Source organism: Monodelphis domestica, chromosome 1, assembly GCF_027887165.1.
Source record: "Monodelphis domestica isolate mMonDom1 chromosome 1, mMonDom1.pri, whole genome shotgun sequence".
NCBI lineage: Eukaryota > Metazoa > Chordata > Mammalia > Didelphimorphia > Didelphidae > Monodelphis > Monodelphis domestica.
In genome coordinates this window covers 74652705-74679858 of record NC_077227.1, presented here as the reverse complement: position 1 = coordinate 74679858, position 27154 = coordinate 74652705, and the positions used below count along the sequence as shown (strand labels likewise).

General features: G+C 34.7%; 1 protein-coding gene across 1 annotated transcript in view; it reads left to right on the top strand.

Annotated features, from left to right (window-relative positions):
• Positions 1–27154, top strand: part of PARG (poly(ADP-ribose) glycohydrolase) — a 162767-nt gene that overhangs the window by 66729 nt on the left and 68884 nt on the right. Inside the window, exons 8-9 of the mRNA XM_001372494.4 lie at positions 17113–17205; positions 24420–24577. Coding sequence (XP_001372531.1) covers positions 17113–17205; positions 24420–24577 — 251 coding nt within the window. The remainder of the gene's footprint in view (positions 1–17112; positions 17206–24419; positions 24578–27154) is intronic.

The following is a 27154-nucleotide window of genomic DNA, read 5'->3' as shown; positions in this document are numbered from 1 at the left end:
TTAATAACCCTGCAATGGCTTTTAAGTATTCAAGTGAAAGGAAAAGTCTATGTGGCAGACTTTATTGTTGTTTTCTGTTAAGAAATTTCCACAGTCACCCCTCAACCTTGATCACCACCTTGATCAGTCAGCAGACATTAACATTGAGGCAAGATCCTCCACTAGCACAAAGAGTATGTCTCACTGAAGGCTCATCAGATGGGTAGCATTTTTTAGCAGTAAAATACTTTAAATTAGAGTATGTTTTTTTAGACATACTATTTTTACACACTTAATAGACTACAGTATGGCGTTACATAACTTTTATATACACTGGTAAACAAAAAAAATTGTAAGATTTACTTTATTGAGATATTGACTTTATTGTGATCTCGATATCTCCAAGACATGCCATATAATCTCTTTGAATAGATTTATAAGTTGCATTCATATAGATAAAGAGGAATTAAAATGCCACTTTAATAGATATAAACTAGTAAAAGATAAGTGTGGTTTCTGTCAAAATAGGTCAAATCTATGTTGTTCTAAGTATGAGAAAGTTGTATTATGGTTAGCATTTACTCTGTAATCTTCTCATGTAGTATTTTGCCTGTCTGCAACAGTCAAGATGAATGATAGTGTGTCTTTAAGGGATGGAAAAAATCTTTTGATTTGTGTGTAATAACATTTTGCTTTGGTGGTGATTATAAGAGTGATTGATGGATAGGATCATATATTTTATAAAATAACACATAACTCACAAATGGAAAAGACCCATTAAATCATCAGTTCTTGACCTAGGGTTCAGGAATAGATTTCTGAGGGTCCAGGAACTTGGGTGGGAAAAACATGTCTTCATTTCTTTGTAATTATGTGTGTGTGTGTATAACATGTGTATGCACATATAGATACATACATATCTATATAGATATATATATAGATATAGAAAATGCAGTTAAAGCATTCTGAGTAAGCTTCCTTAGGCTTCAAAAGACTGCCAAAGAAGACTATGATATAAAATAAAGTTAAGAATGCCAGCATTATATCACTTCAGTAATTAGTACCAGTGTAGGATTATTACCCAAAATATACTAATTCAGATGAATAATTTCAAGAAATAAATTATCTTTTGAGAATGGAGTAAAATGGCACAAATGTAGCATTTCCTAGTCTGGAGCAAGAATATTGTATTTATTATTAAAGAATAAAAGATTTGGCATGTATACAGAAATTCTTTTAAATCAGGATGAAATGAAGTTTGATGAGTTTTAATTAAAATAATGTAGTGATTTTTTTAGACCAACTCTAGTTGATTGGCTGATTTTTTAAACTCTTACCTTCAATCTTAGAATCAATACTAAGTATTAGTTCCAAGGCAGAAATGCAGAAAGGGCTAGGCAATTGGAGTTAAGTGACTTGTCCACAATCACACAGCTAGGAAGTATGTGAAGCCAAATTTAAACCTAGGACCTCCCAACTTTAGGCCTGGATCTCTAGTTATTGAGCCACCCAACTGCCTCTGATTCATTAAAAAAAAACAAAAAAAATTCATAACCATAAAATTCAAACTTACATGGAAAGTAACTACTCAGCTTACAATTTATTTTATAAGCCTACCTATTTTTCAAAAAAATTTATAGATATTAAAATAAATTTTGGGGGGTGGGGGAACTGGGTGGCTCAGTGGATTGAGAGCTAGGCCTAGAGATGGGAGGTTCAAATTGGCCTCAGATACTTCCTAGCAGTGTGACCCTAGGCAAGTCACTGAACCCCTATTGCCTAGCCTTTACCACTCTTCTGCCTTGGAACCAATACACAGTATGGAGTCTAAGACGAAAATTAGGGTTTAAAAAATAGTTATGGCCATATAGCTTGAATCCATGTTGGCTAGTTGGCTAGGTTATTTGCCCCGCAATTTGTTATATTTCAGTTGTTTCAGAATTATTTTGATTTTATCCCACTTCCTTTTAGATGTTCTGATTTTAACCAAATATTCTTTAATATCTAATCATGATCACTCAACTGCTACTAAATTTGTGAGCTGCCACCCACTGGATATAGACTGGGAACTTCAAGAAGTCCGGTTTATCTTTTCTGTCTCATCAGGAAATAGCTTTTTTAGAGAACATGATTATTTTGGGAAGGTTTTTTTTAAGTATCAACAGCATGATACTTAAATGTCTGCATGTCTATATCCCAGTGCCCCTTATATATGTGTATCTAGGCAATGTCCTTTGTTAGAACATAGGCAATTGGAGCCAGTATATCAGGACAGTTGGTTCTGGTGCTTATCACAGTTATACATGAAAAAAAAATTTTGATATTTACTAAATAGTACCCTGGTGCCCTAAAGGAATGAATGCTTATCTCAAAAGTATTAAATATAAAACTAGTCAATATAAAACTATAGCAATAGGCATCTGAATGCATTGTAAAATGGATCTTTTATCCTATTTCTCTGTATGTTTCCATTGAGCATACCCTGGGCATGTGAATAGAATACTATCTGAGTATAGTCACAAAAGTACAAAGGCAGCCATAGTATTTTGCTGATATCCGTCATTTATTTATCTGTAGAACATTTCCTTTTGAAATATCTTGAACATAGAACTTTGAGTACCTTTAAAATTGTGTAACTTCAGTATGTTTTTGGTGAGGTCTAGCTCTTCTTCCTGATTTAATCTTCTTAAGTGACATTGGTATTTTCTCATATAGTACATCAGGTGATAGAATTCAAATGTGATAGCTCTAGTTCCATCATAGCCTAAAATAAGTCATTATAAAAATACTGATATATTATTTCATTTCAAGAGTATTGCCTCTGGGATTAGAGGACTTTAGCTTAAAGTCGGTATTTGATGCTTATTACCTATGTGACTTTTAGCAAGTAACCTTCCTGAGCCTCAGTCTTTTTATTTGTAAAATGAAGGAATTGGACTCTGTTAGTTCTGAGGTTTCTTCATCTCTAGATCTGTGATTCTGTGTGTTCTAGGTTAGCTTGGCCTTTGTGTCAGATTTTCTAAAGGTTTGCTTTCCTTTCAATTGTTTTTGCTATGTGAAAAAATATTCTCTTAGTTTTCAGTCTTTTTTTTTGCCATATTTTACAAATTAGCTTGTACTTTTAAGCAAGTGCTGCCATTGGCTGCCATATCTCTCTAGTTGGCAAAAAGGTTATTAGCTGCCCGAGGCAGTTTCTGGATTCTTCAGACCTCTTTTTTTTTTTGAACCCTTACCTAATGTCTTATTGATTCTGAGGCAGGACAGTGGTAAGAGCTAGATGGAGCAATTGAGACTAAGTTTCTTGGCAATTGGGACTAAGTGATTTTGCCCTGGGTCACACAGCTAGGGAGGGTCTGAGGCCACATTCAAATCCAGGACCTCACAACTCCAGGCCTAGTTTTCTATTCACTGAAACACCTAGCTGTCTCTAGATCTCATTATTATGATAACTACTTTGCATTGTTAAATGTGTCTAAGAAATGATATAGGGCACTTTGATACAATGGATAGGGAAATAGCCTCAGAATTAGGAAGATGGGATTCAAACCTATAAAAAATTACTTTCAGTTGTATTGCCCAGACTAGGAAACATTTGGTCTAGAAGATTTAAGGCACACAGCAACATACATACACACACACACACACACACGTCACAAAGAACATGCAGATGAAAAAGATGAAATAATAAAAGCTTAAAGAACAGCTGAAACAAGCAAATAGCACAATCAAACAAAAAGAAATTGAGGAAATTTAAAAACTTAGCTACTTTACAAGCATACAAACCTAGGAGAGATTTCCAACAAAATAAGCAAAGAAGCAATGTACCAAAATGTTTCTTATGTGGAAAAATAGGGCATATAGTTTGCAACTGCAATCCAAAAAGCACAATTAGACTTGAAAAATAACAAGAAAAGATCATGGAACAACAACAACATAACATACAACAACAAAAAACAACCTCATTCACAGTGTTGCAGTCACACTTGCAAAAGTTCCATGCAAGCCCCTGATCTAAATACTCTGCAGAGGTACATCCAACAGGGAGCCAAGCCAAAATTTTCATCTGTAGTCTCAGGGTCAGCAAGAAGTTCTCAGAAATAAAGCCATATCTTAGATCTAGCAGAATAAGTAGTGATGGGAATGGAAATGGGGAAAATGATGTGGAGGAAAAATGCATAAAAATAGAATTAGTGGGTGCAAAAAGAAAACACAAAACTAAAGAGCAGCAGGAGGAGGAAATTCAATTACAGCAGGATATAGAGGAAATCAGGTGTAAGATTTTTGGAACAGCGGGGAAAAGATACAAAGAAAGAGGAAGGGAATGGAGAGATTGTTATAAGCTCTAGAACACAAACACTAAACTTGCTAGTAAACAATGATTTAGAAAGCAAAGAGTACAAAGGAATCCTAGCAACAGTGAATTGCAACATTTTTCAGGAAAAAAAAAACAACAAAAAACCAAAGCAAAAATAAGATAAGAAAAAGGAAAAATTGTACTTTAGAAACTGAAAGAACAGGACAAAAGGAAAAAGAAATAGCAAAAGCAGGGAGGGTGTTCTTGCAATTCTAAACAAACTGCAATTGAATTAAGAGAAACAAATAAGCAAACAATAGAATTGACCAATGGGCAGGAAAAATCAATATCTCCAATCATTCAAAGAAGCAGACCTCCTGGAGACAAAGCCAATGGAGCTTATATCACAAAAGGGAATATCAATGACATACTAACAAAATCAACGTTGAACCCTAATGTCAAAGTTCAATCTAGTAACACCTGCAATGTAAAAAACAGACATTCCAATATGCCCAAGTCTCCATGCTAGTGCTATTCCATTGCAAAGTGCAGATGGATTGCAAAATGAATGTTTAAAACAACAGGATAAAGAAGTAGCTGATGAACAAGACTGGGATATGGAGAAAATAGAAATGCAAGTACCTATGATCCAAGTTTTCCAATAAAATGAAAATACTGAGCCTCAAGTCATGATCAAAGTGGGGAATGAAATTTACCCAGCATTGATTGACACTGGTGCAATGCGATCAGTGCTAAAAACATCTCCTGAGGACAGTAAAACAATGTAATCAGTGCAATTCATGGGTGCAACAGGGAAAACATAAAGAGTACCAAAATTAAAATAAAAAATGGTAACTTTAGGACCTTTAACAACAGAGCACACATTTCTATTAATCCCAGAATGCCCTTCCAATCTCCTTGGTAGAGACTTTTTATGTAAAATAGGAGCGACAATCCAGTATGATCATTTGGAGAAAATTTTCCTACATTTACCCAAAGATTCATGGAGTAGTTAGATATAGAATAGCTTAACACCATGTTCACGATAGTGACCTTATGAAAGGGGATGAAATTGTAAGAGAAATCTTGCACAGAAGGGGCTTTTGGAATGTTATGGAGAGAGGCTTGAATGACAGGAAAGGCAGTTAGAAAAAACAGTGGAGACTTCTGGGTCTCCAGAAGAGGAGGGGTTGATCCCTGGACATGGAACCAGGGCAGAGCTTATTACCTCCTTTCAGGATTCGAATACCTGAATACGAATACTTGAGGGTTTCTGATCCTTTCTTTCTACTTCAGATACCCAAGATTGTATCTGTTCTCCTGGACAACAGCTAAAGAGGGCTGTCTAAACATTTAACAGTGGCTTGAGGAGTTTGCCTGGAAAGCACACTGAGCCAGCCTGAAGACAATTTACTCTCTCTGTGTCAACTATAGAAGGACATTACAACCTGTCATTTAGATTAGGTTAGCCGCTAGAAGCTAGAAAGGAATCAAGGATGTTTTCTGACTGGGGCCCTTTGGCTTGGACTAAAGTCAAAGGGACTCCATACTATCCTTTGTGTTTAGACAAAGATTTCCTGTTCCCACTCTCCTAACTCTTCCTTGATCCTGTTCATTAAACCACTCTTCTTGAAATAATTTGTAGTCTTTTTGTGAGGGAAAAGGACTTGTAGGGTGAGGGGTAAGAAACTCCGTAACCTCAAGTGTTCGTCAAAATCTTGGGGTGGCCGTCATTGCTTTTCATGCTAGATGGAGTTGACCGGGGGTGGGGGGGTGGGGGTGGGGGTGGGGGTTGGGGAGCAACATAGGGGAAAGTCCAGCATAAGCAAAGTCCTGACAAATAGTCAAACCCATTTTCCTTCAGTGTCTCCGCCTTGGCCAGACTCCCACTTGCCTTTTCCCAGCCATCATAACCAACACTGTCAGAGCATAGCCATTGTCTCTCTGACAGAAGAGATATTTCCCTACAGGTCAACTAACCTGTCTTGACTACGGCTAAATAACATCTACTAGGGGAACTCCCTTTCAACCCTTTTAATATTTCCATCCCTCCATTAGAGAATTACCTGGGAGAGAGGGCAACTATCAAGTACTCTGCCCAGAGGGGAGGCAGTTTCCCTCAAACCACCTTTGAACACATCACACCAGGGTTCTCTCTCCATCCATATTTTAACACTGAACTTTTTTAAGTTTTAAGGTTTTTTTGTGTGATGTGGGCACTTAATCTTTTATTGCCTTAACTCTTCAAAACTGAGTTGCCAAGCAGGTACAGATCTGTATTGGAAAGGGGAATTGTCTGATCTGGAGTTTTTTTATACCATTAAAATCATAGGTCTCCTGCTCCTTGCCACTCTGTTAGCAGCTGAGAGTGGGGAAGGAATGATAACAGAATCAGTGCTGAATTGTGTAAAAGCAGTGGTTGCAGCCAAAGGAGGACATTATAAATGAAAAAAAAAAGTGTTTAAGTCAATAAATTTACTACTTTTATTTCATCCCGCCTAATTTGTATGCCACTATATTAGATGAAGAATTTATTAATTCACTGAAGGGCAAGGGCATGTATTTAGAAGCCCGTGTGTGTCTCTTTTGATCTGTTATAATCCATTGCCATTTTGTTCAGTTTTTTCTCATCCTTCTGATGCTTTGAAGATTCATGGGAAAGTTCTCAAGAATTGTTTGAGGAAAAAGAAATGAAAGAGAGAATTGGTATAAATAATTAGTACATTTTCCCAGTTTATCACCACTGTTGCCCTTTCATAGATACTGAATTTACCTCATCTTCTTATATCTTCATTCTTTTCCTTCTTTCTTCTTTAGAGAGATACAGTACAAAAAAAATCCAGAGAATCTTCTTTTAAATCCATGAATAATTAATCGCTCAGTTCTTCATTCCTGACATCACTACTTAAAAGGTATCAAAAATATCATTTCCCCCTAGCTATTTGTTGAAAACTCACTAAACAATAAAAACAACATTTTCAAATGAAGTTGTAATTCTTTTTTTTTTTAAACCCTTATCTTCCATCTTGAAGTCAATACTGTATATTGGCTCCAAGGCAGAAGTTAAGGGCTAGGCAATGGGGGTCAAGTGACTTGCCCAGGGTCACACAGCTGGGAAGTGTCTGAGGCTAGATTTTGAACCTAGAACCTCCCGTCTCTAGGCTTGGCTCTCAATCCACTGAGCTACCCAGCTGCCCCCTGAAGTTGTAATTCTTATGGGTGATGTACCTGAGAGATCATCTTTGGGTTAGATTTTTCAAAAACTTGCATGAATTTTCAAAAAACTTAAACAAAATTAATTTGTTTTCTTATAAGCTGCTATCTTCTGTTCTTCAAAGTGTTAGCCCTCACCTGATAAATGCCAGAAATAGACAACTTTTCCAAGTATTTTTCCCTGTATCATATGATGCTACAGTTTTTTTCTTCCCTCTAAAGTTTCTTTTGCCAGTAGTCACATTTTTTGACAAAAATTCCTGGTAGGAATATTTTTAGATTGTGAAAAGGATGGTTATTTTTGAATTGACTTAAACATGAGCTTCCTCTGATTTAGAAAAAAAAAATTGGGATTTTTCCAGTTAGATTAAGGTTTGTTGTAGGGATATCAGTACAAATAAACATAATGGGAAGAACATAGAATTTGACATCAGAGGGTCTACATTCAAGGTCTGGCTATGCTAATTAACACCTAAGGTCCCTTTTAGCTGTAAATCTTCTGAACCTATATATTTAATTCACTTTAATTTTTAAAATAATTCATTTGGTTCCTTTTTTGGAGGGGAGGACTGGAGAAAAGGAGGGTGAAAGTGCCATTTTACAATTAACAAAGTAAAGATATTAGATGTCACATCTCCAGAAAAACTGAGAATTGGTGTCATGAGCTATGGTGGTGGTTTAGTTGCTTAGTTATATTGAAGCCTTTGTGACCCTGTTTGGGGTTTTCTTGGTAAAGGTACTGGGGCGGTTTGCCATTTCTTTCTACAACTCATTTTACAGATGAGGAAACTAAGGCAAACAGTCAAGCGACTTGCCCAGGTTCTTGTAGCTAGTAAGTGTCTAGGCCAGGTTCGAACCCATGAAGTTGAGTCTTCTTGACTCCAGACCCAGTGCTCTATCCATTGTACCAAAAAGAAGTGACTAATGTCATCAAATGTATTTGTTAGTTTGTAATTAACCATATTTTAGAAGCTAATTTTCACTTTCAGCTATTCTTGAAGCTAGGTTATCTTATCTGCTCCCATTTTTTTTACTTAAATCCAAATTTACATAAAATTAAAAAAAATAAATTCTTTCCTCATCTCTTAAAATTGAAATGATACCAGTTTTCTGGTTTTGCTAACAGTGGATTTGACTTATGATACGATTTCAATAATAGAGACATAATTTATAGAATTATTTCAGTTAATAGGGTTCATTAAATATTCTAGAAAAAAAGAAATAATGAAGTGTATAGCTTTTCTCACTTGAGATGCAAATCATTAATAATATTTAGACATTTAAAAAGGGATTTTCATGGCATTTTCCATGTCATATCCATCTGCAAAGGGAAGGTTGAATCCTTACCTCTATACATTAAATGGTTTAACTGATATATATCACTCATCTTCATGAAAGATTAGTCATGATTCTTTTGGAAGAAACAGAAAGACTAAAGAGTTGGGGTTTTTTTGGAGATTTTTTTTTCCTAAGTAAACTTCTGTAGGTTTAGGTAGACAAATAGGCAAAATGTCCCCAATATATTATGATCAAGAAACATAAACTGTACAAGGTCTGAAAAAAACATTCCTTCCATGCCTCTTCTCCCTTGACCTCCAGATGTGGCTTAGTCATTTGATGGCCTGGAATTGAAAGAATAAGTTGAAAATAAAAAATAAAGTTATACTGTCTGCTTATAGTATATTCTCAAGCTTTTTAGTGGTTTTTTTTTTTGTCTATTTGCTTGAATTTTTTAATAAATTCATTAATTTTGTTTGTTGGTTACATTAAGATTCCCAGGTATTTCAATGGCCTCCTTCCCCTCTCTGCGAAGGCATCACCCAACCAAAAAATAATTATATATATGTATATGTACACATACACATACAAACATATATATATATGTGTGTGTGTGTGTGTGTGTGTGTGTGTGTGTGTGTGTGTGTGTGTGTGTGTAAATTGTGTCCTTTTGTGTATTAGTTCTTTCTCTGGATGTGGACATTAACAAGTTATTCTTCAAATATTAATTCTGTAGCTATATATAACGTTCTCTTGGTTCTACTCAGTTCACTTTTAATTTAGTTTTCATGTAGTTTTTTCCATTTTTTTTATTGCACATCACTCTTTTATAATGAACAACAAAAAAGGGGGGGAACAGGGGTAGTACTTATGCTAAAATTGATGAGGGCCCTCATTGCAGGTCTGTATGGCATATGGAGACACATTTTGACATGATTTGGGGACTCTGCCACAGAACAGAAATGGTGCTACAAAATGCACAGTGGGATGTACTCATCCACCCCATAGAAATCAGGGAACTCATCTGCACTCTGGTCCAGTTTGAGTTCTCTGATGATTACCATGTGGGACAGTTTAATTTAAAAAATCACTAAAAACAACCAGTCTAGAAAGATCTCTTGTGAAAGTAAATGCAACAAGTAAACATTAGCACATAATCTCAACCTCCCAGATAATTTTTCTTGGGTTAGGGAGGAAATTTGATCCATGCTTGGGTTTTAATTATTTGCTAAATGACAGTTTCCTGCAACAGCCCCTGAGAGGACTGTCCTACTGGCAGTAGTGACTTATAGGAATAACTGGAACAACTGCTTCTTTTAGCTTCCCACATTGGTCACTCCTTACCATGTCCCCATCCCCAAGCCCCAACCAGGTCCTTATTGTGCCAAACCACCCAGCCGGCATTTTGAGTAATGTGGTTGAGGGGAGGGTACACAGAAGAGAAAGAAATTGATTTTAAAATAGTAAAGAAATGAGAAAAGGAACCATTAGTCTCCCACCTGCAGCTATATGTTGATCCCTAAGGAAAGAGAGATGTGGTAGGGACAGTGAAAAGGGAAGAACTGGCTTTTGTTGGCATGTGCTTTCACTTCTTGGCCTTGCCTTGGACAACTATGGCCTTCATGGCTTTGCACACAGTCTCCTCATCCTCAAGGAACTACATGGGATTGATCTGTTTCAGATTCTTGTCCAACTCATACACTATAGGAATGACAGTGGGCTGGTTCAGCTCCATTATACCCTCAAGATGTTTGACAATCCCTCAAAAACTGTTGCCAGGGGCTACAATCAGAACATGTTTTCCTTCCATGATATAGGGGTTGATTTCCTCATTCCAGAAGGGAAGAGCCTGGGCAATGGTGTCTTTCAGGCTCTCTTAGGAGGGCAACTGATCTTCAGTAAGGTATAGCACCAGTCATTGTTGATGTTTGTAAGAAATAGAAAAATTTAGGTTTTTATGCTAATATGAAAATTCTAAAGTACTATTGTGGTTGTTGATTTAAAAATATTACAGCTTAGGTCAAAATGACTTAGTAGCTTTATTTACAAAGAGGCGGGAAGAGTGAAAGTGGTGAAATGTAAGAAGAGGGTAGGGAAATCGCCCTATCGCCCTAAATGTTGCTCCAGTGTCCAGCTCAACCCCAGCAGGGCTCAGGAACCTTTAGCCAAAGGACCTGGTGATGTTTTCAGCAAGGATTCCACTAATGCAGGCTCCTCCAGGAAAGGAAGGCCTCTCCAGAACCAATCTCTCCAGAAGCCAGCTACTCACCCAGCAAGTCAATGCAGGATTCAGGGATAGAGTCTCCTCCTTAAGTCCAGCTCACCGATGCAGAGTCTTTGAAGCCATCCTCCAAAGAAGTAGTCCCAAGGAGAAGGTTCAAAAGCTGAAGTTCATCCAAAGAATAAGTCCAAAGGAGAAGGTCAAAGGAGAAGACTGAAGGAGTAGTCTAAAAGGTGAAGTCCAAAAGGCAAAGTTCCAAGGTAAAAATCCAAAAGCCAAGTCCCAAAGGAGAAGATCCCCAGACAGGAAGTTCAGGACTTTTTATAGTCCTTTTTCCAAGTCCTTTCCTGTCCCTTCCTCCACTTTATGAAAACCAATTGCAGTCTTTCAATTTGCTTAGCACTGCCCAGGGGCAGGACAGTGGCCTCTGGAGTTGTCACCCACTTTAGCAAATGACTTGTGAACTCTCTTACTTAGTGTTAAGTAGGGGTGCTTACTTTTTTTGATTGATTAATTTAAACATGATTAATTTAAACATTGCTGATTGATAAACAAAGTTGGATTCACTCTTCACATATTATGAGGTATTTGGCCTCCATTGAAGGTGGTGGGATATTGTAGAGAATCATCCCAGATCTTGACCTGCCTCACTGTACTTAGTAGCCATCTCTGCTTTGTTGAGTTCTGTCAGATCTCCCATAGTGTTGCTCATTGAGGCGCCAGGTTCTCACTACAGATAACCATATCTGGTCAGTGGCATTTAGTATATCTAAAGGGCATGAATTGCTCTCTTCTGGACCGAGATGAAGCAGATATCAAGTTCATAGCCAGCATCTTGTAGCATTTGGCTTGCTGAGCTGAGCCTCCTGGTGTCCAGCAGGGTTCAGGTCCACACCATATCAGCTGCTGAAGTGGTTCTCTAAGTTCCAGGTGCTCTTGGTTGTGGATCACATGAGCTTATAGGCAGCTGTGGCGGGCAAAGGATGGGAGTAGCAGGTACAGAGGAGACTGCCAAACGGATGGGCACATACTCTCCATATTTTTGTTTCTTATGATGTAATTGTATTCCATTACAATCATATACCATGTCTTATTCAGCCATTCTCCAAATGATGGACATCCCTTTGATTTCCAATTCTTTGCTACCACAAAGAGAGTGCTGTGTTTCTGTGTGTGTGTGTATTTTTTTTTAAGTAGATAGGTACTTTTCCTTTTTCCCTGATCTCCTTGGGAAACAGACCCTACAGTGTTACTGTTGGATTTATACAATTTTATAACTCTGGGCATAATTCCAAATTACTCCCCAGAATGGTTCTATCAGTTCACAGTTCCACCAAAAACATTAATATCCCCATTTTTCTACATTTCCTTGAGGCTTTATCATGTTTCATTTTAACTTCGTAATATTGTCATCCTGCATATGCCATTGAACTTGTTATTCAGGTAATTATCCTCTCTTTTTGTTACATGAAGAATGCTAGTTTGTAATGACAGTATTTTAGATGATCATTTTTTGAAGTACTCTGTCTTCTAACAAATGTTCATTTTCTTCTAACATTAATTGGATCTTAGCCCCTAAAGTACCTTATCCACTGCAATTTGGGAACTTTGCTTTTAGTTTTTTACAGTCACACACTGATTTAAAAATGCATATGTATTTTTACATATGTAGGAATTGAAGGAAGATGCTATTAGATCAGAAAACAGAAGATTTGATGGACATTTTAGAGATAATTCATTCCATCTTAGATAGTTGAGTATTTATTGACCATCCTTAGTTCTTTTTCCAAAAAGAAGTGCTTTGTGATTATCATTTGCTTTTTAAAAGTGACATTTAACAAATACTTGAAGTGTTGACAGCTCTGAAAAAGTCCAGTGCTGTAATGTGTCACTAAATAAGTGATATTGTATAGCGTGTGGCAGCCTGTGAAGCAAGGCCACAGCTACTCATGTGTCAATTTGAAAAGACAGGGAGATATACCCACAGGAGAAAAGGGAAAGAAAGTGACAGCTTGTTAGACACTTAAGGTGAAATGTCTTGAGACTGAAAATGTGTGAATACGTTTAATAAAAGTACTTATGTATTTCTCATATTTAAAAATTGAAATAAGTTTTTATTGATATTTTGTTGTTTTACATCATCGTAATTTTCTTCAGGTTCCTTCTTCCTCCTAGAGAGTTATCTCTTAAAACAAATATTTGTATATTAGTTTATCAATATGTTGAAAGAAGTCTGTATGTGTTACACTTGCAGATCTCTCAATTCTATAAAGTTGTGGGATAGAGTATTCTCTCTTATCTGAACTTCTTTTGAACCATGCTTGTTCTCTGTAATGCAAGTCAATAGTTTTTTACTTCTTCCTGCTTTATTTTATTATTTTTAGCTCATTCCATTATATTCAACTCAACTTCAAGTCTTTTATCTATATATGCTCTTTCAAACTATCCAGGTAATGATGCTATTCTTAGGGTTTATAGATGACATTTTTCCATATGAGAAGTAAACAGTTTGACCTATTGGGTTGGCTATAATTAGTCTTTAATATTTACCTTATTATGTTTCTTATAGATCAAATTTTCTATTGAGTTCTGTTTTTTTTTTTATCAAGAATAGTTGAAGCTCCTTTAGTTCATTAAATGTCCATTTTTTCACCCTATGTATAATTATGATCAGCTTTTCAGAGTATGTTATTCTTGGTTGTAAACCCAATTCTTTGGCTCTTCAAAATATTCTGTTCCATGTCCTTTACTCTTCTAAAGTTGAAGCTACTAAGTCTTGTGTTATTCTGGCTATAACTCTACAGTATTTAAGTTGTTGTTTTTCTTTGTGGCTTGTAATATTTTCTCTTTAACATGGGAGCTATGGAACTTAGCAATGATGCTCCTGTACATTTTCTTCTTGGAGTCTCTGTGGTTGTGACTGGTGAATTATTTCTATTTTTTATTTTACCATTTAGTTCTAGAATTTCTGGGCAGTTTTCCTTAATGATTTCTTAGAGTATGGTATCTGAATTCCTTTTTTGATCATAACTTTCTAGGAGACTGACCATTCTTATACTGCCTCTTCTTAATTTGTTTTCCAGATCAGTTTTTTGGGATGTTTCATATTCTATTATTTCATTCTTTTGATTTTGCTTTTTTTATTTCTTATTGCCATAGGAAGTTGTTAGCTTCCCTTGCCTATTCTAGTTCTTAACAAATTATTTTCTTTCATGAACCTTCAACAAAACTTGGAAAATTCTGAAAGTTCAGTTGTTGTTCAGTCTAAGGGTTGTGTCCAACTCTTTGTGTTCCCATTTGGGGTTTTCTTGTTGAATATACTGGAGTGGTTTGTAATTTCCTTTTCCAGCTTATTTTACAAATGAGGAACTGAGGCAAACAGGATTAAGTGATTTGCCCAGGGTCATACAGAAGACATCTGGAGTCATATTTTAATTCAGAAAGATGAATTTTGCTGATTCCAAACCCATTGCTGTATTCATTGGATCACTTAGTTGCTCTCAAAAAGTGATGGGTCCAGGAAAGAAGGAATAAGATACAAAGAGAACTGTTTAGTTGTTTTTAAATCATGTAGTCTCTTTCTGATCCCTTCAAGCATTTCCTCAGCAAAGATACTGAAGTAGTTTGCCATTTCAAGTCATTTTACAGATGCAACATTAACTTCTGATATTTTTGTGAGTCTTTGCATTTATAGTATTATAATCATTACTTCACTTTGCATCAGTTTTTATAGATCTTTCCATTGATGTATTCATTATTTCTTACAACAGTAACATTCCGTTACATTCATATGCCACTGTTTGTTAACCTCCATATTCAATAGGTATTTATTTTTTCCTAATTCTTTATTATTCCAAAAAGTACCACTGTAAATATTTTAGTATACATGGGACATTTTTTCTGGTCAGTGACTTCCTTGGGATATAAGTGTTGCAGCCAGATCTTGAGGTCAAATTCACCAAGTTGCTTTCCAAATGATTGTACTTATTCACAGTTCCACTACCAAAGGATCAGTGGACATATCTTTCTTCATATCCTTTGACCACTTACCTTTGGGGAATAGCTTTTGGTCATTTATATGTTGTTGTTATTGTTCAGGCATTCAGTCATTACTGACTCTTTGTGACCTTTGGACTGTTATTATCCTTGGTGTTTTCTTGGCAAGGATACTGAAATGGTTTGTCATTTCCTTCTCCACTGGGTTCAGTGAATCCCTTTGTCAGGCATTCAGAAGTTAAGTGACTTGTCCACAGTCACAGAACTTGAAAGTGTCTGAGGCTGGACTTAAACTCAGGTATTCCTGACTCCAGGCCCAGTGCTCTTAACCATTGAGCTCCAGTTGCTTCCTGTAACATGACTTTTTATGACAAAATTTAGGATTTTCTTGGCAAAGATATTAGAGCGATTTTGCCATAACATTCTTCAGATCGTTTTACAGATGAGGAAGGCAAAAAAGTTTAAGTAATTTGCCCAGGGTCATACAACCTGTCAGTGTCCGAGGCTGGATTTGAACTCAGGTTTTCCAGACTTCTGGACCAGCACTCTATCTACTATGTCACCTATGTGCTCCCTTTCGCATGCATGCATGCATGTGTGTGTATGTACGCATGTACGTATGCATGCCTGTGTACATGTATGTGTCTATAAACACACATGTAGTTATATATGCACACATGTATATACATATATACACATATATCTGTTAATTGTTTATATATCTTGGTCACCAATGCTTATCAGGAAAATTTGATATAGAGTTATTTCCCATATTTTTAAGTGCATAAAGACAAATTTTTAAAACATATGCTTCTTAAATAGGCATTTTTATATAGCAAGGACCATTTTTAATTCTGCCCATTCTGATCACAAAAATTCACCACAAATGTTCACCAGCATTTAGTAAGAGCCTAGCATGTGAAATGTAATAAATAGATAACAATGATATAATTTAAAAAATTAAAAACCCATCCTTCTTCTCAGGCATCTTAAATTTTCCTGTTTTGTATTTGCTGGAGTAGTTTATAATTTTAAAATCAAATCCTGAATTAGAGATCTGCTGAAGTTCTATTTATTTTTTACAATTATTTTATTTACTTTTCATTGTACCTCACTTCCCAGTCCACACACAGACGCTCCACCTAATCTAACCATCCTGAGTAACTGCAGATAATTTACAAAGTTGATGTTGCTGAATTTCCTCTTGAGCCTGGTAGAGAACAAAGGAAGCAGAAAACTTTTGCTAAGAACCTGTGTACTCATGTTCTAGACTCTATTTTATCATTGATAATCAGATAATTGACTTTTTTTGCCCCTTACTCTGGACCATGTTTGCAAACAACTGGGAACTGACAGATTTAAACTAAGAAAAATCAGAACAGAACTGTTCAGATGACTGTGAGCTTTCTTAGGAGGTTTCAGGGCTTTCTTTCCTTGAACTTTTCAAGCCAAAGCCAGATGACCTCTGGGAGCAAACACACCATGGAGCATCATCAAAGCTATGTTTTCCAAGAGTTTATTTCGGTAGTCAAAGAAAGGGAACTGATCCAAGACTTTAGGGTATTGAGAAGAGAGTGGAAGGGACATAGGCAAGGGATGTATAAAGCTAGAATAGTCAAAACTTGGAATCCAGATGACTGAGAGAGACTCAAAGAAAGATTTCCAGTGTCAGTGATAGGGATGTTGTATTTTGTATTTCCCCTGAGGTACTGTGCTAGATTGGCACAGGGAAGTAGCTGGTGGCACAAAGCACTAGACCTGAAGTCATGAAGACTGACTTCACTTATGTGACCCTGGCCATGCTGTTTCATTTCTTTTTGTCTCATTTTTCTCTACTATAAAATAGGGATCATAATAGCACCTGCTTTGCAGGGTTGTTGTGAGGATCAAATGAGATATTTGGAAAAACACTTAGCACAGTGTCTGGCATTTCTGTAGTATCAGATCTTATATAAATCCTTTTTTCTTTCAGTTTCCCTTATAGGAGCTCAACATGTAAAGATAAAGTAAAACAGTGTTAGTGTTTTATATCTCCACAAAAAGGAAAAAGTCATCCTTACATTTTTGTATAATTATAGGACCCTTATTCTTGGTTCATCTTGACCTGATAAAGTCTCTTACTGATTTGCAGGTCCTTGAAGAGGCAGAGGCCCAGCACTTGTGTCAGTCCATCCTGCCTGATATGGTGAAATTAGCCCTTTGTCTGCCAGATATTTGCACAAAGGTGAGTAGATACAGGTTGTTAATCTAGGCTAATCAAGGCACTCATGCCTTGGGGTTCCTTACAAACAGTTTCATATGCTTTAATGAATTGTCTATAACTAAGATCAAAAGGGAAGTGGAGGAAATGTTTCTTGCAAAGGTTGTAGTCTTTTTCTCTCAATAAGTAATAGACTAAAAACTATAGGAAAAATGCACATGTGATGATACACATTATTAAGTTTTTTGAGCTTTAACTTAGTCTGTCTTGTCTTAATTTTGCCTGCTTACTAGAGGAATAGTAATTTTTTTTTTACAAAGCTATCATATAACAAAACATCTTAATGGATTTATAACATTTGATTTTTAAAATAGGTTATACAAACAATATGAACCAGTATGTTGAATAACATCCTGACTCATGATGCCTCTTAACAGATTTTCTGGCTCGGTTCTAATGTTTCACTACTTTGAAAGATGATTGATGTGAGTCCTCCTTCCTGTCTTACAGAACAATGTATTTAATTTTCCTTTTCTTCTTTTGTTTTTCACTTCTTTTTTCTTGAGCTTTATAAAATAGCAATTAGGAGGATTTTGAATCTAATTAGCTTCTGTTTGCTTCTAGTTTTCCTTTCCAGTTAAATAAATATATTTGATATCAACTCAGAAGAAAAATACACACATTTTTATACTGAGTTTACTTAAAATATAATTCAAATAACAGGAATTGATTACTCTATACTTTTCCAGTTTATAAAGTTTTTTTCATGTAAAAATCTCATAACAAAGGTATCGTGCTTTAAGGGACTGTTATTGTTATTAAGGATAAAAACAGTATAGAGCAGAGAATATATATTATATCATTTAAAAAGGTGATGCTTTTCATTATCATTTAATCCTAATTTTTTTCTAGGGAGAAAATTTTCCTTATTTTGCCAAATACTATTGTAACTGACTCTACAACATTAATTTGGGATCCTAAAGGGGAAAGAACCTGGTTAAAAACTAAGGTGAAATGCATGATTTCCTGGTATCTTCATCTAAATTGAGATTAATTTTGTTATTCTTTTTTTTATTTACACATTATTTTATTTGGTCAATTTCAAACATTATTCATTGAATACAAAAATCATTTTCTTTTCCTCCCTCCCCTCCCGTCACCCCTTCCATAGCCGACGCGCAGTTCCACTGGGTATCACATGTGTCCTAGTTCCGAACCCATTTCCATGTTGTTGGTATTTTCTCTAGAATGTTCATTTAGAGTCTCCATCCCCAATCATGTCTACTCGGTCCCTGTATTCGAAGCAGTTGCCTTTCTTCGGTGTTTTTGTTCCCACAGTTTGTCCTCTGCTTATGGATAGTGTTTTTTCTCGTGGATCCCTGCAGGTTGTTCAGGGACATTGCATTGACACTAATGGAGAAGTCCATTATGTTCCATTGTACCACAGTGTATCAGTCCCTGTGTACAATGTTTTCCTGGTTCTGTTCCTCTCACTCTGCATCACTTGCTGGAAGTTGTTCCAGTCCCCATGGAATTCCTCCACTTTATTGTTCCTTTGAGCACAATAGTATTCCATCGCCAACATATACCACAATTTGTTCAGCCATTCCCCAATTGAAGGGCATCCCCTCATTTTCCAGTTTTTTACCACCACAGAGAGCACAGCTATGAATATTCTTGTACAAGTCTTTTTCCTTATTATCTCTTTGGGGTACAAACCCAGCAGTGCTATGTCTGGATCAAAGAGCAGACAGTCTTTTATCGCCCTTTGGGCATAGTTCCAAATTGCCCTCCAGAATGGTTGGATCAATTCACAACTCCACCAGCAATGGATTAATGTCCCGACTTTGCCACATCCCCTCCAACATTCATTACTTTCCTTTGCTGTCATGTTAGCCAATCTGCTAGGTGTGAGGTGATACCTCAGAGTTGTTTTGATTTGCATCTCTCTGATTATAAGAGATTTAGAACACTTTTTTATGTGCTTATTGATAATTTTGATTTCTTTAATTGAAAACTACCTATCCATGTCCCTTGCCTATTTATCAATTGGAGAATGGCTTGTTTTTTTTGATTTAGCTCTTTGTAAATTTGAATGATTAAACCTTTTCAGAGGTTTTTGTTATGAAGATTGTTTCCCAATTTACTGCTTCCCTTCTGATTTTAGTTACATTGGTTTTGTTTGTACAAAACCTTTTTAATTTGATGTAGTCAAAATTATTTATTTTACATTTTGTGGCTCTTTCTAAGTCTTGCTTGGTTTTAAAATCTTTCCCTTCCCAAAGATCTGACATATATACTATTCTGTGTTCACATAATTTACTTATCGTTTACTTCTTTATGTTAGAGTCGTTCACCCATTCTGAGTTTATCTTGGTGTAGGGTGTGAGATGTTGATCCAAACCTAATCTCTCCCACACTGTCCTCCAGTTTTCCCAGTAGTTTTTATTAAATAGTGGATTTTTTGTCCCCAAAGCTGGGGTCTTTGGGTTTGTCATAGACTGTCTTGCTGAGCTCACTTACCTCAAATCTATTCCACTGATCCTCCTTTCTCTCTCTTAGCCAGTACCAAATTGTTTTGATGACTACTGCTTTATAATATAGTTTGAGACCTGGGACTGCAAGGCCACCTTCCTTTGTATTTTTTTTCCCATTATTTCTCTGGATATCCTTGAGCTTTTTTTCATCCAAATGAACTTTGTTATGGTTTTTTCTAGTTCAGTAAAAAACTTTTTTGGAAGTTCAGTGGGTATGGCATTAAATAGGTAGATAAGTTTGGGTAGGATGGTCATTTTTATTATATTGGCTCATCCTACCCATGAGCAATTAATATTTTTCCAATTGCTCAAATCTAGTTTTAGTTGTGTGGAAAGTGTTTTGTAGTTGTGTTCATATAGTTCCTGTGTTTGTCTCAGAAAATAGATTCCTAAGTATTTTATATTGTCTAAGGTGATTTTGAATGGAATTTCTTTTTCTAATTCCTGCTGCTGAGATGTGTTAGAAATATATAGAAATGCTGATGACTTATGTGGGTTTATTTTGTATCCAGCAACTTTGCTATTGTTGTTGATTATTTCCACTGGCTTTTTAGTTGATTCTCTGGGATTTGTTAAGTAGACCATCATGTCATCTGCAAAGAGTGATAGTTTGGTCTTCTCATTGCCGATTTTAATACCCTCAATTTCTTTTTCTTCTGTAATTGCTACTGCTAGTGTTGAATATGTTATTGAATAATGTTGAATAATAAAGGTGGTAAGGGGCATCCTTGTTTCACTCCTGATCTTATTGGGAATGCATCTAGTTTATCCCCATTGAAGATGATGTTGGCTGATGGTTTTAGATAGATACTGTTTATTATTTTTAGGAAAGATCCTTCTATTCCTATACTTTTTAGTGTTTTCAATAGGAGTGAGTGTTGTATTTTGTCAAAGGCTTTTTCTGCGTCTATTGAGATAATCATGTGATTTTTGTTGGTTTGATTATTGATACGGTCAATTATGTGGATGGTTTTCCTGATATTGAACCATCCTTGCATTCCTGATATAAATCTTACCTGATCAAAGTGAATAACCCTCGTGATGACTTACTGGAGTCTTTTTGCTAGTATCCTGTTTAAGATTTTTGTATCTATGTTCATTAAGGAGATTTGTCTGTCGTTTTCTTTCTCTGTTTTTGGCCTGCCTGGCTTTGGCATCAGTACCATATTTGTGTCATAAAATGAATTTTTAGAACTCCCTCTTTGCTCATTATGTCAAATAGTTTGTATAGTATTGGGATTCGCTGTCCTTTGAATGTTTGATAGAATTCACTTGTGAATCCATCTGGCCTTGGGGATTTTTTCTTGGGGAGTTCTTTGATGGCCTGTTCAATTTCTTTTTCTGATATGGAATTATTTAAGAATTCTATTTCTTCTTCTGTTAATCTAGGCAATTTATATTTTTGTAAATATTCATCCATATCACCTAGATTGTCATATTTATTGCCATATAATTGAGCAAAATAGTTTTTAATGATTGCCTTAATTTGCTCTTCATTGGAGGTGAGTTCTCCCTTTCTGTCCCTAATACTGTTAATTTGATTTTCTTCTTTCCTCTTTTTTATTAGATTGAACAGTATTTTGTCTATTTTGCTTGTTTTTTCAACATATCAGCTCCTAGTCTTATTTATTAGTTCAATATCACTCTCGATTTTATCAATGTCCCCCTTAATTTTTAGTATCTCTAATTTGGTTTTCTTCTGGGGATTTTTAATTTGTTCTGTTTCAAATTTTTTGATTTGCATGTCCAATTCATTGATCTCTGCCCTCCCTAATTTGTTAATATATGAATTCATATATATATATATGAATATATATTCATATATATAAATTATATATAAATATGATAAATATAAATATATAAATTTTCCCCCGAGTACTACTTTGCCTGCATCCCATAGAGTTTGAAAGGCTGTCTCATCATTGTCATTTTCTTCAATGAAATTATTAATTGTTTCTATGATTTGTTCTCTGACTAGTTGATTTTCGAGAATCATATTATTTAATTTCCAATTAGTTTTTGATTTAGATCTCAATGTACCCTTACTGATCGTTGTTTTTATTGCTTTATGATCTGAAAAGGTTGCATTTATTATTTCTGCTTTTCTGCAGTTTTATGCCATGTTTTTATGACCTAGTATATGGTCAATCTTTGTGAATGTGCCATGTCTTGCTGAAAAGATAGTGTATTCCTTTTTGTCTCTATTTATTTTTCTTCATATATCTATTAATGCTAATTTTTCTAAGATTTCATTCACCTTTTAATTTTCTTATTCTTAAGCATTATTAATTGGAAAAATAACTCAAGTTAATTCCTACTATGTAGCATGAGGAACATATTTTGTAAAGCGAGATGTCTTTTCCCAAAATATGTCTCCAGTCAAGAACAATTATGTAGTCTCATTAAATGTTAAAGTTTTATTATGGTCCTTCAAGGTAAATTCAGAAGGGAAGAAATTATAAGAGTCTGAATATATAAGCAAAAGTTTTTAGATGATCTAGGTCAATATTTGTCACATTTTTACGCTTGGTGATTAATTTTTAATTATAGGATATACATTTTGTAAACTCACCAAATAAATAAGCTATAAAAACCATAGGTTATCCAAGTTAAAGATTAGTAGAGGTATTTTACTTTGAATACAGAAAAGATTAGTACTTCCTCCAAAGTAAAGGTAGTTTTTAAAAGAGAAAAGAATAATCATTTTAAAAGTCATTTAATTTTAAACCTATGAGCACTGATATTACTTTTCTCAAGCTAAGAAAATTTTTTTGATGAAACTAGATATATCCTAGACTAATGAGAGTCATGGAAATATTTTCTAAAATGAGATAAAACAGAATGAGAAGCTATAAAATGGAATTAATTTATTAAAGATCAATAGAAACATTTATTTTCCTCTCATTAGAAATGGTGATTACTGGGGGAGATTTATTGATACTCTATGATAAAAACTATGTTTTAGTCTTTTGGTTTACTTCTAATTTTTCTTACTAAAAATTTTAAAACATTAGTTTTAATATTTTCCTTCAAGCAAGTTTTGATTGTATAAATGTTTTAACTATGTTTTGAAAAGAAAACTTTATTATAACATTGCTGCTTTCATTTTCCTTCCTTCTCTCTCCTCAGATGAAGTTTTGACTATTTGGTTGTAGGAGAATTATTCAGTCTTGTTTGTATATCAACTTTACATGTGATTTATATAGCAAATATATCCTCTATCTTTAATGCTTGAATTTCCAAGAACCCTGAGATATTAAATGACTAGCCTGACAACACACAGCTAGTAACTGTCAGAGATGAGACTTGAATCCACATTTTCCTGACTATTAAGTTTGCTATCTTTACTCTGTACTAATGGTATCAATCTCAAATGGAAATGACCATCTCTAGACCATACATAAAGATCCCTGCAGGACTCATATTGACTTAGAAAACTACATATCAATATTATTTATGTTTTACTGTATATTTTTATTTGTCTGTTAAAAATTTCCCAGTTATATTTTAATGTGCTGGGGGCTTCTCTCAGGAGTATTGTGGTTTTCATATTTCATTCTGTTCTATAGCATGATAATTTCAAAATGTGTATGTATATATATAAAATTTGGATAATTCAAAATTGGATATTTTGGATAAACTGTTATACTTAAAAATTTTCATTGTAAGAAAAACTTTAAAAAACATTTATTGTAAAAATATACAGAGAAGAGTGTTTTGGTTATTCTGAAGTATAATAAAAAGGCATATTCAACATATTTGGTTTTGGCTCAATTAGAAGAGTATTTTATATCTGAGAATTATCAGTGGAAAATGTCCAGCTTCTGATTTCCTGACATTTACCTCCTATAAGTACTTTATAGTTATAAAGCCATTATCTTACTTGTCAACCTCATCACAATGACCCTGTAAAATAGGTAGGGAAGGTATACTTTACAGATGAGGTAACTGCATCACGGAACTCAAATACTTTGCCTCTAAGTCACATAATCCAGAGTCCATCCTAGGCCTTCTGTCAATATAACCTCTCTTTTATGATATATTGCTCTTTTTAGGTATATTCCATCTGATCAAAAATTACAAATGATTTCTCTTTGATAGTATTCCATTTTTTCAGTTCTTTTCTAAAAATTCTCTTTAGAAGCTATGTAGTAAGAAATTACCTCCATGAAGCAGAGAGTAGGCTTTTAATAAATTCTGGTTTAGATTGGAGTAAGAAAGCAATTAAGATATTTTGGCTGAGCTATGTTCTCTAAAATTATAACTTTATTTTGTAGTTCTTAATAATAGAATTTCTCTCTTAGTTTTTTAAAACACAAGTGAGCAGAAGAGTGAAACTATAATTGTTAACCTTAGTGTCACCTTTTTTTCCCTTAGTCTTTAGTTTTGATTTTTAAATGACATGTGTAATGCTATGCTTCATCTTTATTACTTTACTAGTCTTGTTTTTTCACTGATAAGTAGTGCTTTTTGCTCTCTTCACTATTATTATTATTGATTAGATATCTGTAATCTGTCAAAGGAGAACATTTTTTCCAATCTTACTGGATAAACAATCCTGGACTTTAATTATGCTGCTGATTTAAGAACCCAGGAGTAGTCCTACCCTAATTTAGCAAATGTAATTTTGTATTCCTGTTTCTGAAATTGCTAAACTAATTATTGTTCTTCTCTTTTGTATGTTTTTGTTTTCTGTGCCAGCCAATACCTCTACTGAAACAGAAGATGAATCACTCCATCACCATGTCACAGGAGCAGATTGCTAGTCTTTTAGCTAATGCTTTCTTTTGCACATTTCCACGCCGAAATGCTAAGATGAAATCTGAGTATTCTAGTTACCCAGACATTAACTTCAACAGGTATGTTTCCTAAGTAAGTTTGTTTAATGAAAGCATGGAAAAGTATAGAAGGAACCTACTGTTCAAACCCCAAAGAGTATAGTTTCATGTTACTTATGGCTGAATATCAATTGATTTTAAAATTATGGAGTAGACCCAGAGTATATATTAGATTAGATTAGCAAATATGTTCTGAAAGCATGTGCAAAAGATAGCACGATTGGTCATTGTTTTTTAGAGCTTGAGTATGAATTTTTAAGATGGTTCTATGAGTGGCCTTCAGAGTGTCTCATTGCTTTAGTCATAATGTTTATGTACTTTTTTTTTAAACCTTTAAACTATGTGTTGGTTCTAAAGAGTGGTAAGCATAAGTTCACATAGCTACAAAGAGTCTGAGGTCAGATTTGAATCTATATCTCCTGTCTTTAGATCTGGCTCTCCATCCACTGAGCTACCTAGCTGCCCCTGTATATACTTTTTAAGAATAAAATGCTGAAAAGAGAGTTGATTGAATAGCTTAATTATTCCTTTTGAGCACTTCAAAATTTAGTGTTTTTGTTTTTAAAGGAAGACATGGAAATATTTTAAATAGTTCAAAACCAAAATATTTCATAAAATGATGTTAGTACTTCAAAACTTCATATAGTGTTCCTAAGGTGCTCAAAATTAGTAGAGAGTGTCTTTTAAGAAATTGGAACTGCAGTTAATAAACTACTGTTAATTCACAGACTCCTTCATTGTCACTTCTCCCATTACTCCTTTCTTAAATCTTTCCTTTTTCTTCCATTACATAGTCTTCATGGTTCTAAACTTAGCTATTGTAACATTAATTTTCTTGGCCATTTAGAGAGCAATGTTTTCTATAAGATTCCATTCAGGAAGAAGTTGATGTATAAATTTGTTCGAAGACACAGAGAAAAGATTAAACCCCAAATTTTGTTTTTAGATTTTTGTGTTTGGTACTAGATGACATACTTCCCTTTAAAAACAAAGATGTGGGATTTAGTTTTACCCTTAGGCAAAGTCTTGCTGGAATGCCCTAAACTGATGTGATGAAAGTGACTTACAATAGTTTTAAACAATTTTTTTCTCTCATTATGCTGTCACTGAATTTTTATAATGCATGAATTGTAAGTTTAGCTTTAAACCTCTCTAATATCAGAATAATTTATGCTGTCAGAAAGGATTAGAACCAGTGGGAAAAGAGACAACTTGATGTACTAATTGATGTATGACACATTTGGTGTACGAAATAGTTAATAAAAGATTGTCTGTGTTTTCCTACCAAGTTTTGACAGGGCCATCAATCTACTTTATGTAACCAAAGACACTATCCAAAAGGTCAAGAAGTATGATTTATGTTCTTTTTTAACCTCTCAAATGTATTGCTGAGCATTTTTATTATCTTTATGACAACAGGTACTTTGAATGCATTAGTAGTTTGTGACTATCTGGTAGTAGCATGTTATACTACTTTCCCTTACCTATAAAACTGTGAGTAGAAGTAGCTTTGTTTTGGTTAAGAAAAGCTTTTAGGTTCAGAAATATTTCAAATGACTTACTAAGTTTCATTAATATAATTGGACAACCCAATTCTACAAAATACCTATTTGCAACTATCTTTTCTAGAATTGAGCTACTTGAATTCTCCTATAGGATTTTAATTAGTGGCATTGATATTTGTGTGAACTTAGTTGTTTGTGTGTCCTTGATTAGAATATGAACTCTTTGAGAGCAGTGATTATATTATTGGATTGTTTTTTTATCCCCTTGTGTTTAGCACAGGGCTTGATATTAAGAAAGCCCTTACTGTATTCCTGTTGATTGATTCATTAATAATATTAAATACATTTTATCCATACAGTGAATAATTCATATATACCATGGCAGCCTGACATACTAATGTTACTTGGCATCAAAATGACTTTGGTACTGTAAGAGTTAAATTAAATTCCAATACTTGAAGCATTATTTTTATAAAGTTTATTATCTAACAAAACAGAACCACATGACTAAGTTTTCTACCTTCTCAAAAATCCCCACTCTACCAAAACCGCCAACAGGAAGGAAAAGAGGGCTAGATAAGGAACTCCATCCAATTTATCTCCTGTCTATGTCAGCATGTAATGAGAGGAAGTGAGTGGGCACCGGGAAATCATAGTGTTTCTGGGAATCATAGTTTTTAGGGTAACAGATTCCAATTTCACAGTACTAATCTTGAAAGCCACTTACTTTCTATTCCTTCAGTTTCATTATCTATAAAATGGAGATAATAATATCATTTATATACTTATCAATATACTTAAATATCATAAGTTTGTGAGGATCAAATGAGATAATTCATGTAATTTGTTATTGTTTGTTCAGTTACTTTAGTTGTGTCTGACTCTTTGTTACCACATTTCAAGTTTTTTTGGCAAAGATACTAGATTAGTTTGCCTTTTCCTTCTCCACTTAATTTTATAAGTGAGGAATCTGAGGCATATAGGGGTAAATGACTTGCCTGGGATCACATGGCTAGCAAGTGTCTTAAGACCAGATTTGAACTCAGAGAGGAGTCTTCCTGATTACAGGCCCAGCTCTCTATCCACTACGCCC